This window comes from Trematomus bernacchii, unplaced genomic scaffold, assembly GCF_902827165.1.
Source record: "Trematomus bernacchii unplaced genomic scaffold, fTreBer1.1, whole genome shotgun sequence".
In the NCBI taxonomy this organism is placed as follows: Eukaryota; Metazoa; Chordata; class Actinopteri; order Perciformes; family Nototheniidae; genus Trematomus; species Trematomus bernacchii.
The window spans coordinates 2,940,956-2,958,332 of record NW_022987641.1 but is presented as its reverse complement, the minus strand read 5'-3'; the positions used below and the strand labels follow the sequence as shown (position 1 = coordinate 2,958,332).

Sequence of the window (17,377 nt, the reverse complement as noted above, 5' to 3'; positions counted from 1 at the left end):
TGTCAGAAGGTTGTATAAGATAAACAGATTCAACTTAAGATATGCGGTGTGGTTACACAAGCAAAGGAACACAATCCGACAACCTCACAGCTCTTCCAAGGTCTTTGAATGGCTTTGTCCGACATTCAACAAGAAGAATTCAGCCACTTGTGGTTAGCACTGCAGGCAACACTTGAAAATCAAATAAAAGCATTTCCAGCTTAGCCTTCAAGCATTTTCTCTCCGTTAGAATCAGAAAGATTACCCATGGAAGCAGCAGGTATGAATTATGAAGAAGGGCAGATTTGTTTCAGTCATCCCAAGGAAAGACAAAATATTCCTGAAAGTTGAAACTAAACAGCGTCATCTGTAATATTATACGTTTCAAAACATGCATCATATCCACACATGTTTTCCCCAAATGTTGTCATTTTTTGTTACGTAGCAAACCAGACTGGTAACTTTGAATTAAGTCATCTAGCTGGAGGATGTCGGCTCATGTTAGATCAGTGCATGGCCTGAGGCAGTGGCTGTTTCCAGTGTCCGCTCTGTCGTGAAATGAGGAGGAGCAGATTGTTTCTGTGGGTTTCTGTAGAAGAGAGACGCTAGGCCTGGTCTCACAGACAGACTAAAAATGCATTTTATATTCCTATTTCAAACAAAAAATTACAGCTTTTATAACAAAGAGGAAGAAATACCTAAACCCCTCAATTCTCCTCAACACAGAGTTGCTACATTTTTCAAGTGTCCCATTTTCGTGTGTCACACTCACCCTCAGAGCTTGGGAGCGGTTAGTCAGCAGCTTCTCTATATTCCCAGCAGCTGTGGCAACCAGTTCCTGTGCGTTGTTGGTCTCAATGCTGAAGTGAGGTCTGTGTTTATGATATATCTGGGACAATAAAAAGAGAAAAGCACGGGTAAGAGATAAGCATAATTAAACTGGACAAACAATGTTGAGAGGAAGCACAGACTCCCTCACTAACATTTGGCTAAGCCCTTTGTTTGTAAAGAAAGGTAGGCATTTGACCTCTTTATTTCATTTAATCAATACATAGGCAAATACATATACCATGCATTTCAATTCATTTTACTTCTGAAAATTATGTTTAAAAGACACACATTCATGAAAGTGGTCACCATTTCCTGTGTTTCAGTCCTGGAAGCCATCTTGTGACAGTGCTCATAGGGGGGGGGGGGGCGCCTCCAAAGTACTCATTATATGTTTTGTAGGAGTAGGTGGAGTCTCAAATGTCATTGGTTAAATAATATGAGATGTAATGCTGGCCAATTAACTTAAAAACAAATCTGTTTTTTTGCAGAATTGTTTGGTTTTGGATGTACGATATTTTTGTAAATAAAATTATGAATTGACTTAAAGGTGGGGTAGGTAAGTTTGAGAAACCGGCTCGAGATACACTTTTTGTTATATTCCATGGAATGCTCTTAACATCCAGATAGCAATGAATATCTTAAGTGCTTTGACAAAAAATCCATAAAAAAAGTGTCATCTGTGGAAGCCGTAATACTGTAAAAAGCACGACCAATAATTTTAGCCGGCCCGGCTAAAATAACTGGATGGCCTACCTGCCTGTCAGCCTTCCATCTGTGCACAAACTTATCTCGTGCCCTCATTGGTCATGTGCGCGTTCGTGTGTGTTGGAGAAGGGGCTCTGTAAGGAAGTGGCAGATTTTCTCCAGTTGTGTATTTTCAAATTCTAGCGATCTCGAGCCGGTTTCTCAAACTTACCTACCCTACCTTTAAGCTTTGAGGATTTTGTTAGATGTAGGAACCAATGTTTAGTTCTCTGTTTAATTAACTCTCATTCTGATTTGTGATCTGATTTGCCAGATTGAATTGTGAAGGCAGGCTGTCTGCTATAAATGTGACTGGAAAGAGAGGGGAGAGAATTGGAATTGTTCCTTTTGTCAGTGAGAGAGCAGGTAATAATTCTGTAAAATACAGTTTTTTTGTTGAAGGCTAGAAATTCCACTCAGAAAACCCTCTCTCCAATTGTGATGTTTTATCACCTGCACCTCACATTACAACAACTGTCTTTGCCGGAAAGTCTTTATCAGCTAGAAGGTGTTCACTGAAAACAGACCTGATTTATAAAGACCCCAGGCTGTGTTGGAGGGGGATTTGATTTGTTCAGGTAGTGGTGAGTCAAGGTAATCCCACTCAAAAGAAGGCCAATTTGAAAAATAGATTCTTGAGTTTGAAGGGTTGTCAGACTCCACACCGCTCAGCAGTTCAAGCCTGGCTCCTGGACCCCTGATCCACCAGGGAACACTATGCAACTGCATGCCTTTGATTGGCCCACGCCGTAGTTGCTTTGTGTTGCATCAATAAATGAGCCGGATTTTTTTGTCAGGTGACCCTGCAGTGCCATGGCAGCAGTCCAGTTAAAAGGAATGAGTGAGCTGTATGATGATGACATGTGGACAGGATGGGAGGTGAAACGGTCAAAGGGTGTGGTGCCTTATTCCTATAAACGGTCATCCCCAGACATTTGATTTCAACATTTTGTTCCAATGACAAACATTAAGAGTGGCGTGTTCTACCCCTTAAACTGACTTTCTCAGCCTTCACATATTTTCCCATCTACAGAATGACTGTATCTGAGGCTGAGAATGTTTTTTTTCTGCATCTGTGGTCAGCTTCTATTCTTTGTCAGACCCCACTGACCCAGGCACAATGATTTAAAAGCAACATGTCCACTGATTAAATTGCAATGTCAGGTTATGTAACAAGACTGTGTTATGGAATATGTTCCAGCAAAAGAAATAAGAAACACAAATGCCAAACAGACAATTATTTAGCAGCCTAGAGGGTTTTTATTATCCGACATTCAAACCACAGAACTGAGGCGCGTGCATGTATTTGTCTTCATCCCCCAGGCATCTAACGGATTTTGTTTTTATTGCAATATTAGTAATACTCCTGATTTTAGATTAAATTATAACAAAGTATCAGCAGGATTTGTCTTAGTATTATCATTCTTAAATCTGTATTTTAGAAACTTAAGGTGACAATGTTAAGCTTTAGATTTGGAGTCCCTTCATTAAAAATAATAGGATTCCCAGTGACACAACTGTGCACATAACAGTCTACAAATCGTGCCTTTAATTGACATTATTAGAAGGTTTTTCATAAAAACATTTAAATGATGGTGCCCGAAAGTATTTGCTTCTTCTACAGCAACAGTTTCAAAGGTTGTGGTTACCAGAAATAATGCCAGATATGTGGAAGTTGGGCCACCACAGGAAAAACAAGTTTTGTACCGATTCCAGTGATGCATTATGTAAATCAATGTGGATCTATAGAGCCTCTTCTGTTTTGTCTGATGTGGGCTCGTATGTGTGTGCAAGGTCTGGCCATTCCTGTTGATGACGCAGATATCATCTGAGCCTGTACATTGGGCTGGCAGAATGCAGTGATTCAGCATTATGTCAAATGAAAAGCTGCTATGTATAGCCTGCTGATATGTTGTGACAGCTGAGGTCATGGAAGGTTAGCAAGAGTGAGACTTACAGTATGACACACGGTAAGTCTTGTCAATACTGAACCATCGCAGTGGGCTTTACTTTAAGTCTAACTGAAATAAAATCAATCATAATAGAAATTCCTCCTTTAAGCAATTTTTCAGATATTGATTTAATGAGAATTTGGACAGGCATTGAACTTTGACCTTGCCCTTTAAACCATGAAAATCTAATCTTATTAATTGAGTTATGTGGGTCTAGAGCAGGGATGGGCAACTTGGATGGTGGTGGGGGCCACATAATTTATGTACTGGCCACCAGGCGCGCCGGATTCATTTTAGAAGTGGGGGGGCCAAAAAAGTGCGCGAGTATGGCCCAATCCCAAACCACGCCCTACACCCTGCCTACCCCTATACACTCCCCCTCCGTAACGGAGTGAACTCCGTGGAGTGACACATGAGGCTCCCTCCTGTCAGATGGATGGAGTAAATACAGCCGCAAGCTTTGGGACAAACTTCCCCCTCTCCGGCAGAAACAGGAAATGCCGTAACTGTATGTAACAACGGTTTCAAATCAGCATCTCTTTGAATTTTTTTTAAATTAATAACTAAAATAAAACTCCAAACATCTTTAATTTTGTTACTTTTTTGTAAAGCTCTTTTAGTTTTAAACCTGATGTTTATAAGCTTCTTAGTTTTTGCAACAGTCTGTAAATATACACAACTTTATAATAAAATGCACACAATTACCTTTTTCTAGACTAAACACAGGTATGATCCTAGGTTATCATGAGGTTGTTAACATCGCAGTTTATCAGTGGATGTTTGCTGGAACTACTTGTAAACAGTGTGTTTCCTGACGGACACACACAGCGTTGAGACCGGTGCAGCATCTACAGGTAATGCAATTCATGAAACTTATTTCAAGAAATTCAAGAAATGGACATAAATTATTTATTTAACCGAACCAAACAACAATTCTTGTGAAAAGAACGTATAACAAGCTTGTTAACAGTAAGCTGTATAAAAGCTGTGATGTTGTGTAATTAAAATCACATGACAAAAATGTCCAATAACAGATGAGGGTGGCAACCTTCAAACAAATGTCCCACAATACATTAGGGTAAAGCAAAAAAAATCCCCTCGTGGCTAAATCTACCCCATCTTCCTAAATTTTGCCAAAGTAAACCTCCCTTCGCTCACTGGCAAAGCAGAAACTCCGGAGCACTTTTCTGAGGTCCAGGCCATCGGTTAAATCTTTGTGGATGTGGAGGAAGAGAAGGTGATTTAAGCGGCGCTCGGACATAGTTGAACGAAGGAACGTCTTCAACCGACGGAGGCTGGAGAAGCTCCGCTCAGCTGTTGCATTGGACATCGGCACAGTCAAATACAGCCGTAGAAGCTTGTCCACTTCACTGAAGAGGGATTGCGTGCCTCGTCCCTGTGCCGCCAGCATGTCCGCGATTGTGGCCACCTTTGTCACCTGAGTGATGGGTCTTTCAGCGGCGGAACTGTTGTGTGCCTGCAAAACTGCTGGCAACAGTGACAACTGGGTGGACAGCCGTTCCATGTCAACATCACCTGTGTACATGTCGACCAGATTTTGGGGGATGTTGATGCTGTTGAATCCCGGGGGACTGTTTACTGCTGTGAGGAGTACCTGTTCCATGCTCATCAGCAGAAGCAGAGTGGGTTGGTTAAACCTGCGAGTCAGCTCAGAAGTGAGCAGGTCAACTACCTCAAAGAACTGGCTCCTGAAGCAGTCCTCTGGATTTTCCCACTGATGAGGTGCATCCCCATCATCATAACGGCGTGGAGCGCGCCGCCTTGGAGGAAGAGCCGGTGCCTGGACCAGGTCGTTCATGCTCGTTCTTTGGGCATCTTCAAAGATGCTGTGGAATGCCTCTGTGGACCTCAGGTTTGTGTAGTGTGTCTGGAGCATCTGCACTGCTGACTTGACTGTCTCTGCTGAGAGGTCTTTGGACTGGAGCACCCAAGCCACCTCTTCCGCAGAAGAAAACAGTTTAAGACACACTTTCAGTCCAAAGAAAACACTGAATTGAGTCATCAATGCCTGCAACCCTGGTGCCTTTTTGCTTGCTTCTGTGTTCCCCCCCATTTGGATTATTTCATCCAAAGTGTCGTAGACAGCTTCGTAATTGGCAAGCAAGGATTTGATTGCACTGCCTCTGGCTGTCCAGCGAGTGGGGCAGAGCGGTGTGAGGCCAGCACTGGCTCCAGGAGAGGCAGCAGCAGCATCCCTAATGTTTTTAAAGATGGCAAGTCGTTTTGGTGAGTTGTTGATTATCTCATGTATGTCGTGAACTAAACTGAAGGCACCACGTACAATGTTGCACTTTGAAGCAGCTTCCTGAAGAATTAGGTTCAAACTGTGATTTGTGCAATGCATTGAGACTGCTTTGGGATTGATGTCTTTAAAACGTTTGGCCACACCTGACATTTGTCCCTGTAGAACAGATGCGCCATCGTAGGTTTGCCCTCTCATGTCACCAATGTCCAGGCCGCATCTCATTAACATGTCCTTAATAGTAAGGGTTATTGATTCTGCGTCAGTCTTAGGACAGTCATACATTCCTATGAAGTCTTCATGGACAACATAATCAGCTGATACCCATCGTACAGTCAGAGACAACTGTTCATGCCCGGAGCAATCGCGAGTTTCATCCACAATAACTGCATAGTGTTTTGCATTGCTTTTAATTTCAGTTAATAGAGTGGTGAGAGACTCCCGATACATTTGATTTATTAGTTCATTAATTGTCTCGTGTGATGCATATTTCCCGGTGAGCATGAAGCTTTTCAGAGTGGGGTTTTTCTCAACTACGAGTTCAACTAGCTTTTGGAAATTGCTCTCCTTATCCGCATGCCCCCTTATTGCTAGGCCCTGTCGGGTTAGAAACTGCAGACAGCGCAGTTGCTCCATCATTCCATCGCTTCTTTTTTCCTGCTCAATACGCTGTTGTTTGACAAGCTGTATGTTGACTGGTGTTTGATTGAAGAAAGCGCACTTTTTTTGAATACAATGGTAATGAGATTTTTCGTGGCTGTCCAGGAGGCTTGGGCACTTTTTCCAGTTATTAACTCCGGTATTTACAAAGCTGTCATCTCTACATTTTGAGAATGTGACAAGCCGTTTGACAGCAGCAAATCTGCATATTTCACAGAAGGCCCGTTTCGTGGTTTTGCAAAGAATTATCCACTCTCTGTTTTTGTACCACTCTGCGTTGAAGTACCTTTCTCTTTGCCCAAATAATCTAGCGGTCTCCTTTTTTTCGACAGTTAGCTGTACAGCTTTACCTGCCTCAATGTCCCGACAACAAACCTCCATGCAGTCGGAACCAGCCTGTTTCGGTTCAACGGCGGCAGCGGTTTTGACAGTCTCTGCGGCCGGAGAGCTGCTGCTTTGGGGTTCATCTGGCTTCGCTGGTTCTTCTATGATTGATGAAGGACCAGGTCCAGGCTCTGGAGATGTGGATGTCAGGGATGTGACCTTCCAGTTGTTAAAGTGAAGTTTAGATTGACTGTATTTTGTTTTCTTCTGCGCTGGTTCTTCTGACATGTTTGCATCTATTATTTCTATCTGGTTAACGGCTGACACACACAGAACAACGTAACAAATAAAGTAAACAACGTAACAGATAAACAAATCTAAGCTTTTTTATTGGTTGTAATGTATATGGATACATTTGAATGGTGTGACAATGTCCTATTTGATTGGGTTAAAATGTACATATTCTTCCTGTTATGTCTGCCTGCTTTATTTTACTTAATGCAAAGTGACCTGCTCCATCGAAATCAGAATCAGAAACAGGTTTATTGCCAGGTAGGTTCACACATACTAGGAATTTGACTTTATGTCATGGTGCATACATCAAATATAAAAAACAAGAAATCTAATATAAAACAAAAAATCTTTTACACAACCGTAATAAAATACAGTTAAATAGCAATGCAAATTAAATAAAGCAGTATTTACATGGAAATAGAATGCTATGTATGAATTTTAGAATATAAACTGAAAGGCGAAATAAGAATATGTGCAGTAAGGAGTATGAACATTGTGTGCATTAATGTAATGCATAGTCTATGATGTGGCAGAGGTAAAGTGTCGGGGGGGGGCCGCGCCTTGTTGTTGTTTAAGAGGCCGGTAGCGGAGGGGAAGAAACTGTTGCATTGACCCGAAGACACATTTTGAGTTGTATACACTGTTGGAAAGAGGAGATTCCTAGCTTTCTAATGATAGGCTATATCAGGATTGTTTTTGTACTCAAAATATTAAGCAAAATATGTCACATTATATAATGACTGTTAGTCATCATTTTGAGAAAAAGACCTTTAAAGTTTCCTCTTCTCTGGAATCCATCGATCTGATTGATTATTAGCGGAGCAAATGATCAAATTAGTACGGGGGGGAAGATATTTTCGTTTGGATTACTGGTCTGGGGGAAGCCCGTATACGTGTGTGTGTGTTTGTGTAATTTTGCGTTTGTGTGTATTGTGTTTGTTTCCCGGGGAAAACACCGGCTGTTGTTATGCCTGCTGTTACTCCGTCCGTTCTCCGCTTGTAATTATGCCATTACAAGCTTTCAAAGTTGTATTTATCATCTGAATTTGCAGAAACAAGTTTAATATTCTGAAAGCCAAGACTTTGTTTATTTGAAATCAGATAAAAACAAACTGTAACGGACCCTGCCGTGTTATCTATGATTACTATACGCCTTACATTCATAATTTCAACAGAGGGAGGGGAAGCGGTGCTGGAAGAGCAGAGTGGCGAGTGAGAGCTGTCATTTTCCCTTTACAAAATGCCTGTAGCTAATGAGATTGAATATAACAATCACAAATAACAAAATATACACAGCTAGATCAGATCGCGTTTTAGATGCGTCTTTAGAGTAGAGGGGAATTATTGAAACGGGATTTGTACAGTGTTCCGCGGCATCCGCTGCTGCGAAAATGTGGGGCAGGGCTGAAAAGTGGGGGGGCCAATGGCCCCCCCGCTTCCGGCGCCCTTGCTGGCCACCAGGCGGCCGCAGATTCACTTGGAACTCACACACACACAAATTCCATGTATTGTATGTAATTATTAACAAATATACTAAGTCTGACATCTTCATTGACATTTTACAATCTTTCAGGGAACATCCTCTAATAAGCTCACTAAACAAATATCAGTTCACAGAAATGTTATTTAATTTTTATAAGTGGCATGTTTGTATTGAACAGGTTATTTAACAGTGGAATAAAACTATTTTAAACTATTGGAAAGCACGGAAAATGTGTGTACATCAAGATTAAATATTAAGATGACATAAACATGAAGTCATGAACACTAACCCAGACATTAGTTGTATAACTTGAACCTAAGACACTTGTAGCCTGTCTGCATTCCCCTTATTCCACAATAAGGGGAATGTCAACACAGGCACCTGTCAACCCGCACTCTGCTGTTCCTCAGCGCCGCTCCCCCTCCCTCCCGCTGAAATTATGAATGAAAAGCGTATAGTAATCATAGATAACACGGCAGGGTCCGTGACAGTTTGTTTTCATCTGATTTCAAATAAACATAGTTTTGGTTTTTAGAATATTAAACTTGTTTCGCCAAATTCAGATGATAAATACAACTTTTAAGCTTGTAAAGGCATAATTACAAGCGGTAACTTAACGTCACAGCAGGCATAACAACAGCCGGTGTTTCTTATGAGTATTTCCCCGGGAAACAAACACAATACACACAAACGCGTCACAGATTATTTTGCCGTATTTGGCTGCCGAACGAAATCATGTACGCAGCTCGCGACGTAACTAGGAGTCTAGTGGACGGTATCAGTACTACAAGTAAAATCATTTAAAAAGAAATTAATCTGAGGGCCGCCATTTGCCCATCCCTGGTCTAGAGGCATACAAATTCATGCTTACCTGTATTAGGTTCTCCATTCCACTGGCTGTGTCTGTTAATGAGATCAGCTCTTTTTGCATCTGGTCCACCCATTCCTTTACCCTAAGAACACAAAGACAATCAGTTAGCCAACATATTCTCATTGAAAGCTTAATATTAGCATATACATTATACTATACTCCAATCTCGTTCATTCTGAATACGGCCCATGTGATCACAGGCTTTATTGCTTACTATCACAATATGCTAAAAAATAAAAAAAGGTTGTATAGATTCAGGGAAGGAAAGCATGAAATAATAATGTTTAGCCGAGTGGATACATTGCTCTAGTCCACATGAACTGTGCATTAAGGCGAGAGCTATTCATAGTTGTCAGCATGAGAGTTTCACATCCTTCGGGGTGAAACTGAAATTGTATTCTTCTTATGAGAAAGAGGACAGAAAGGGAAAGAGTATGAAACAGAAATACTGATTTATTAAAGTTTAGACTTAGTTCTTCTTTTACGTTAACACACTGAGACTTCTTTCCTCGTGTAAAAAACACATTTTATTGTGGTTGCATTGCAATAGCTTAAAATAGTACAACCAGTAGTACAATATGACCCCTATGTGAAAGTATCTGTGTCTATAAACATATCTAAACAGTAATTACTACCATGTCTAACCTGTTATAAATCAACTTAACGCAGTGTAGGCTACTGTAACTGTGCCGCAGCAGTGTTAATTTCGTCAACGAAAACTATGACGAAAAATGTTCGTCAACGACCTTTTTTACATGACTAAGACGAGACGATGACGAGCTAAAAATAGATTCTTGATAACGAAAAATTGACGAAATGTATATTTAGTTTTCGTTGACGAGACGAGACGGGACTAAGGTGTTAATGGTGGACTATCGGACATTTAAAATGCAGGGTATTTCCCCCCCAATTGCCCGTCTTGTCTGTCAAAATGCATCTTACATTTCTAACTTGCAATATCATTATTTCCGCTCTCTTCACTCCAGAAGAGCGATCTCCTCTCTGTGTGCGGGGGCGGGGCGGGGCCTAACAGACACGCTGCAGCGGCACACAGAGATCTGCCGGGGACGGAGCGTTCAGAGAGTATAGAGACACTCTACAAGTCTCGATGTGGACAAAGCTCGTTTGCCATGTTTTCGCGTTGACACGAGTAGAGTAGTCTGTCCAAACAGCCGGCCAAAAGGCGTCATATTCAGTCGGAGAAATGCACAATTTTCGACTTCCTTAACTCGTAGCTCTGTTGCCCCAATTACGAGTAACGTTATCACATCAGGTGTGCAGAGGTGGGAGAAGTACTCAGATCTTGTAGCTAAGTAAAAAAATACCATAGTGTAGGAAGAGTTCCTCAAGTCAAAGTATGATCATCAAAATATATTTAAAGTAGCGACAGTAAAAGTAGTCATTGTGCAGATTGGTCCATTTCAGAATAATATATATGATATGTTTTATAATGATTGATCATTAAAGTGTTCTCAAAGCTGGTAAAGGTGCAGCTAGTTTGAAGGACTTTGTATACTGCAGGGTAGCTTGTGAATTTACTCCAGGTGGAACTAAAGTGTGAGTTAACACTTGATTATATTTCACATCATTCATCCACATCTGTAAAGTAACTAAAGGTATTAAATACATGTAGTGGAGGAGAAGTACACCATGTACCTCTGAACTGTAGTGGAGTAGAAGTACACAGTAGCAAAACATTTAAATACTCCAGTAAAGTACAAGTACCTCAACATTTTACTCAAGTACAGTACAATATTTAAAAATAATTATATATATTTCATTTATTTCACATTTAAATAAAGCAATTAATTCGGTTAACAATTTGTTAGTTTTTTCCTTTAAAAAAATAACAAAAAGTAAATACAAGAATGCCGTTAAAGTACCGGATCGATAAGCAGTATTGATAAGACTAATAGTACCGTAGAAAACCTTAACGATACCCATCCCTAGATATTACACAAGTAAAATGTTAAGAGAGTGAAATGTTGCTTTACGAATTTCAACACTTGATGCTGTCACCTTGATTACAATGTCAGATACCTGTATTTGCCTAACTGAATTGGTTTAAAGAGAGAAAACATTTTGACTAAAAGTTGACTAAAATGTAATTTTTCATTGACTAAAAGTAGACTAAAACGTTTTGAGTTTTCGTCGACTAAAACTAGACTAAAACGTTTTGAGTTTTCGTCGACTAAAACTAGACTAAAACGTTTTCAGTTTTCGTCGACTAAAACTAGACTAAAACTATGAAGGATAGAAATGACTAAAATGTGACTAAAACTAATAACCATTTTCGTCTAAAGCAGGGCTCTCCAACACGTCGATCGCGAGCTACCGGTAGCTCGCGGGCAGCTTTTCAGTAGCTCGCCGCTCGATTATCGATTATAGCGTAGTAAGGTTGCTTATTGATTTTTCGGCCGCGGCTGGACCATAACGTTTTTTTATTTTAGAATTTTTTCTGTCACATGAATATCAAATGGTCGGTGACGCAGAGATCAAGGAACAGACGTGACAGCAGCACAGCGACAACACACACGGAGCAGTCTGCTTTCTCCACCAACACCAGTCCAGAACCAACAGCAGAATGACCCGCTCTGAATCAGGCCCTGTCGCTGCGCCTCAGAGACACACAGGGAGGGATTTGTGTTTTTTGAAAAACACTCGTTATCGTCATGTCAGGTTTTTGGTGGATTTAATCAAGTCTTGGATTGCAGAGTATGAATGTCCTCTTGCTATTTTCAGTTGATAAATACTTGTGTAAAGTTTGTGAAGGCAGGAGGAAAGCTTCCGCGATCACCGTCTCCTCTCCGTTCCTCCAAACCCCGCCCCCTCCCTGAAAATAATGAGTGACAGGCTGATAGTGACCCGATAGAAACTTTATTATTCACTTAATCACTGATTGAGATATGATGAAGCTAACTTAATCTCATACATTCATGGGATTTATGTAACAGTAAGACAGATAATGTAAGTGTGCACCCACATGCACTATTTTTGTTTTTATAATGCTATTGTAAATACTCCTGCTGTTTTCAGACTCAAGTCATGTGTGTGATGCCACATTCAAGACATTCAGTGTCTTTTTTTTAACAGAAGACCGTAGCTAGAAGCTGCAGCTAGACTGCAGAAGTATTTGTTTTTTGTTTTTGAGAATGGAACCATTTTCACACACAGATATAGGGAGGCTAGACCTATACAATTGATTTATTATGGTTTATAATTTAATGTCAAGACGAAGAAGAAGAAGAAAAAGATGGCTGAACAACTGTTCAGTGTCAATCCTGTGGAGATCTCCAAAATAATGTTCAGCTTAAGTCTCAGCAAAACTCACAACATTTCTGGAGCCTTGTAGACCCAGAAAACTATAAGAACATTCACCAAGCAGCACTGAAAATGTCTGCTTTATTTGGTTCTGTTCTACATACCTTTGTGAAGCAGCTTTTTCTGACATGAATGAAATCTAAATACAGAACAAGACCGACTGATGAACATTTAAATGACTCTATTAAGTGAACCTAAGTGGGTCCAGCATACACCTCTATGGTGGACTGCATGCAGTGCCATTCATCTCACTAACAAAAGAGTGAAATGCTTGTAAGGTGGTGATTAAGGACACTTATGTGAATGTTCAGTGATGTACTTATTATGTGGGCCATAATAATATGTGAGAAATCTTCGTTTTCTTGGACCTTATTTTTGATAAGCTTTAGGTATTGCAATTTCACACGTGTACAAAAGTATAGCTTAATTCAACTGATGAGGGCTATGTGAATAAATGTAAGCGATGTGATGCAAGTAGCTCTTGGCCACTTTCATTTTTTGAAAGTAGCTCTCAGATGAAGAAAGGTTGGAGACCCCTGGTCTAAAGACTAAGACTAAGACTAAATCAAAAACAGCTGCCAAAATTAACACTGTGCCGCAGGGAGTTTAAGGACACTAGTTCCTGAAATGGAACCCCTGAAGTTCGGTTCAGTTCAGGTTATGCATAGGTGTTCATGAGTATACGTGGCGTCTAGGTGAAACCATATCCACCTTCACTCACTGTCAAAACACTAATGATTCTCTTTACTTGGCAGGTGTTAGGTGAGCCTACATGCACTGTATACAGTTATTTACAGTGCCTAAAATGGGCCGGTACTCACCAGTACTAAGAACTGGCACTTATTGGGTACCGCCACTTCTTAGTAAGTCTAGGTGGTCACCCCTAAACAACACTTTACAACTTTAACAATGTTAAGAGTGTAAATAAACACTTCAGGTTGCAGTTGAAGTTTCATCAGATGCAGCTAAAATGGTAGCCTGTACGAAGCCAGTGCTGCATAGATTATTACGATTTCTGAATGCTGTCGCTGTAACTACGCTGTTAATAGCTAGCTACGAAATCTGCCTTCCAACACCTATAAAGCTCAAAAGCTGTTCAAAAATAATATATCAAAAGCCACTTTCGGTTTAGGCTAGCTGTTTTAGTCTTTGAGCTAAGCTAAGCTAACGGTTTTCAGGCAATAACTTTACATTTATCATATACAGTAGATTTGAGAGTGGTATTCATTTTCTGGAAAAGGCAAACCATTCCTCTAATCCGATTGTAAATATTGAAATATTGAAATTAAAGAATTGTTCTCTTGTTCTAAAATGCTGAAGAATCTTTTCAGCAAAAGCAATGTCCACTAATAATGATGTACATTTCTCTCTATTGCTACTACAATGCTTTTGTCAGGCTGCTGCTCATGCTGCTGCAACTGCAAACAGCCGCTGAAACAATTCAATCTCTTAGTGCAACAGGCCCCTTCATGACAACTGATAAAAAATACATGACGCAATCCATAAAGAAAATTAACTTTTCTCCCCCACAGTGTGATTTAACCTTTTCACCTTCCACACTGCTGAGGGGCCTTTGACATATGAACCCCGTCTATGTTATCTTGTTTAAAAAATACAGTGTCATGTGAGCAGGGTTAGCTGACGCTGGAAACGCTGGATACAGTATATTTAGCCTTCTGAGAGACAGCTGCTGGTGGCCGGGGGCAGATATAGGATGGGTGTTCTGTCAGCACATAGCTCAACTTCTTTCAACTGCCCGTCACAATCACGTTCACATGTACAGTATCTACACATACACACACATACTGCAGGTTAAAGGGAAACTTTGCTAGAACAGTGATAATAAAACAATGCTCCATAAGTCTGTGTGCTCAAAAAATAAATAATAATAATAATACAATTGTGCAATCCCTTTGCTAGAACAATAAGTTATAATACTTTGCAATCTGTGCAAAAAAATGAAAAGAAAGAAAATGCTGATATTTGGCAGAAAAGTGTGTCTTATCACAGCATTAGTGGCTGCAATGAGCCTGTTTGGCACTGCACATTTCTTCAAAACGGGGTTGCAGGCTCAGTGGCGGCGCCAGAGATTTATTTTGGGGGTGCTGTGGGGTAGCTTGACGTTTCATAGAGGGTGCTCAAACATTTAGGGTTTCCCATTAATGTACCGGGCGCTACAGTGGAATTTTCTACTGCAACAATCCCCACACGCACATACACAGTGCACCCGCGACTGTTACAATGAAGGCTCGATAATCAGCTTACGGCATATAGGTGTAAGCAGGGGTAAAGTGCTATTTTTATAAGTGGGGGTGGACCTAACACTAATATTTTTTTTAAATATTGAAGTTAAACGCATCAATCTGGTGCATTTTGAGAGCAAAATTAAGAGATCTTTGGATACATCTCTCAACACCCATATGAAACAGAACTGTAAACAGATTTACTTTTTCTTTATGGATATTTTACAAATCACTCCCCTTTTAAACGTTATTCTTGTTTTACTGTCATATAGTATTTCATACCTATTTTTCATTTATTTTCTTATTTTTTTATAACTATAATGATCATATAAACGTGTGCCTCGGAAATAATTGTTTACATTAATCATGACCAAACCGTTTGAGACCCGGCCACTAGCTCGCTAGCACCAAAAGCTAACAACAACGATCTCCGGTACTCTCTCTCACACACAAAATGGCTCATTCCACACACACAGCCGAGCTTGAATGAAACACAGAGACCCAGACGTACTTGTACTGTACAGTATCATATTATTTTCGAATCAATAATCTTTCAAATTATGATCTTTTTTTATTTTTTATTTTTTTATTTTATTTTTTCAAAACCATCTTTCCTCCTGGTCTCTGCTTTACTGTCCTGTAGCAGCTTAGAGGTTTTTACACGAGGTCAGCTTGTACAGTAATAAAACTCCCTGCTAATGGCTGATTCTACTCACTTAGTGCTATAATTTGGAAATCCCTTTGATCTTGGCTTTATAAAATCTCTTGGGTACAACCAGAAAGGATAAGCAGTGTTCTGATTAGCCACTTCCACAAATAACCCCCTTCCTCCAGTCCAAGGCAAACATTCCCTGCATAACATCAGGATGTGTGGCTTTCTCATAAGTGAAGATATATTTTGCTGAATGTGTCTGTATTAATAGAAGCAGGCAAAGGAAGTGGTCTGTAAATGAGGAAAAATGAGAAAAAGTAAAAAAGCATTTCATGAGAGGATGGAAACTTGGAGCAGGACGTGGAAAAATGAGATAGCATCGTTAACCTCTCCCATGCTCAGCTCCTATTCTGCCCCCTCTATCGCTCTCTCACTCCCTGTCCTTTGGGGAAATTGGAGAGGGGGGGCAATGTGGAAAGGAAGGAAGCCTCCAAAATGGCTGGTGAACTAAAGCCACTGGGATAAACAGTGGTTGTAGACTGGGAATGAGAGGAGCCATGTGACACTCAGCCAAGTGAGACATGCTGGCATTACAGGCCTCATGCTCTCACACTTTTCTCATTTACTTATGAGAACAACGTATACACATTTTGGTTCAGGCTAGCTGTTGCAGTCTTTGAGCTAAGCTAAGCTAACAGATTCCAGGCAATACATTTAGATTTATCATATAGACATAACATTTTAAGGTTTATTCCTGTCGTTCTAAAATATTGAAGAATTGTTACAGCAAAAGCAATTTTTACTAATAATGTAAATGTTTCCATTTCAACATATTCATACACTTTTCGTAACCACATTCCTTTTTTCTTTTACATTTAATTGTTTTTATTGCTGTTTTTATGTGTTCTAAAAGTGTGTAATGAAACTAATAAAATCAAATGTGTTTTTTATTAATCTGGCTTACTCTACAACATTGTGCATTTTAATATTATTTAGGTAGAGGCTTCAAATTATCCCAGGGGGTGAATATGTAAAAAGGTCCAGTGTACTGTACTTATAAATCTAACCAATAGGGTCTTGCATGAGGAAGGATCGCATAATCACTGTGTTGTTCTCTGGACATTTCTGCTGTGCTTCTCTGATGATGGATTTTAATGGGCAAAACATCAACTTCACACAGTTCAGCCTCCACATCTTAGAGAATAATACTTGGCCTGCGAAAACAGATGCATAATGTATTCTGTGACTGGAATGAGAAACCAGTTTACCCATTTTAACAGCATTTACCAGCTGGGGTTAAGATGCTGTATCTCAGGCTCTGATGTTTAATTGACTGCATTCATTATGTATTTTAATATGTCCCCTGTATGCCCCTCAAAATGATGGAAATGCACAACTTAAATGCTATAGTCTTAGCAGTGTTTATGACAGCCTGTCCTTTAGAAACTGTATTAAAAGAATTGTCAAATAAAAAGTTGTAAAATCATTTCTCATACTCCTTATTTGTACCTATAGTGTCCGGCTATATGACAACAAATATGTATTTGTATTTGTTTCATCAACCTAAATAGTAAGTTTTGTTCGATAATACAAAATAAAAAAGTCCCAAAGATGAAGACATGTTATAACTTTAAAACTAACATTTTGATAAGTCAATTAAATAAAATAGTAATTTCAGTGATTCTAGTGTTTGCAGAGAGTCTGAGGGAAGGCCCACATGTGGCAGCAGCAGTGAGGCTTGTTTTGACCATTCGGTGACA

General features: G+C 40.0%; 1 protein-coding gene across 3 annotated transcripts in view; it reads right to left on the bottom strand.

Annotated features, from left to right (window-relative positions):
• LOC117484974 (voltage-dependent calcium channel subunit alpha-2/delta-1-like) overlaps nucleotides 1-17,377 on the bottom strand; it is a 121,355-nt gene that overhangs the window by 84,356 nt on the left and 19,622 nt on the right. For all 3 annotated transcript variants that reach the window (XM_034133505.1, XM_034133506.1, XM_034133507.1), the window contains exons 2-3: nucleotides 9,402-9,483; nucleotides 752-868 (exon numbers count right to left, since the gene is read on the bottom strand). In XM_034133505.1, coding sequence (XP_033989396.1) covers nucleotides 752-868; nucleotides 9,402-9,483 — 199 coding nt within the window. The remainder of the gene's footprint in view (nucleotides 1-751; nucleotides 869-9,401; nucleotides 9,484-17,377) is intronic.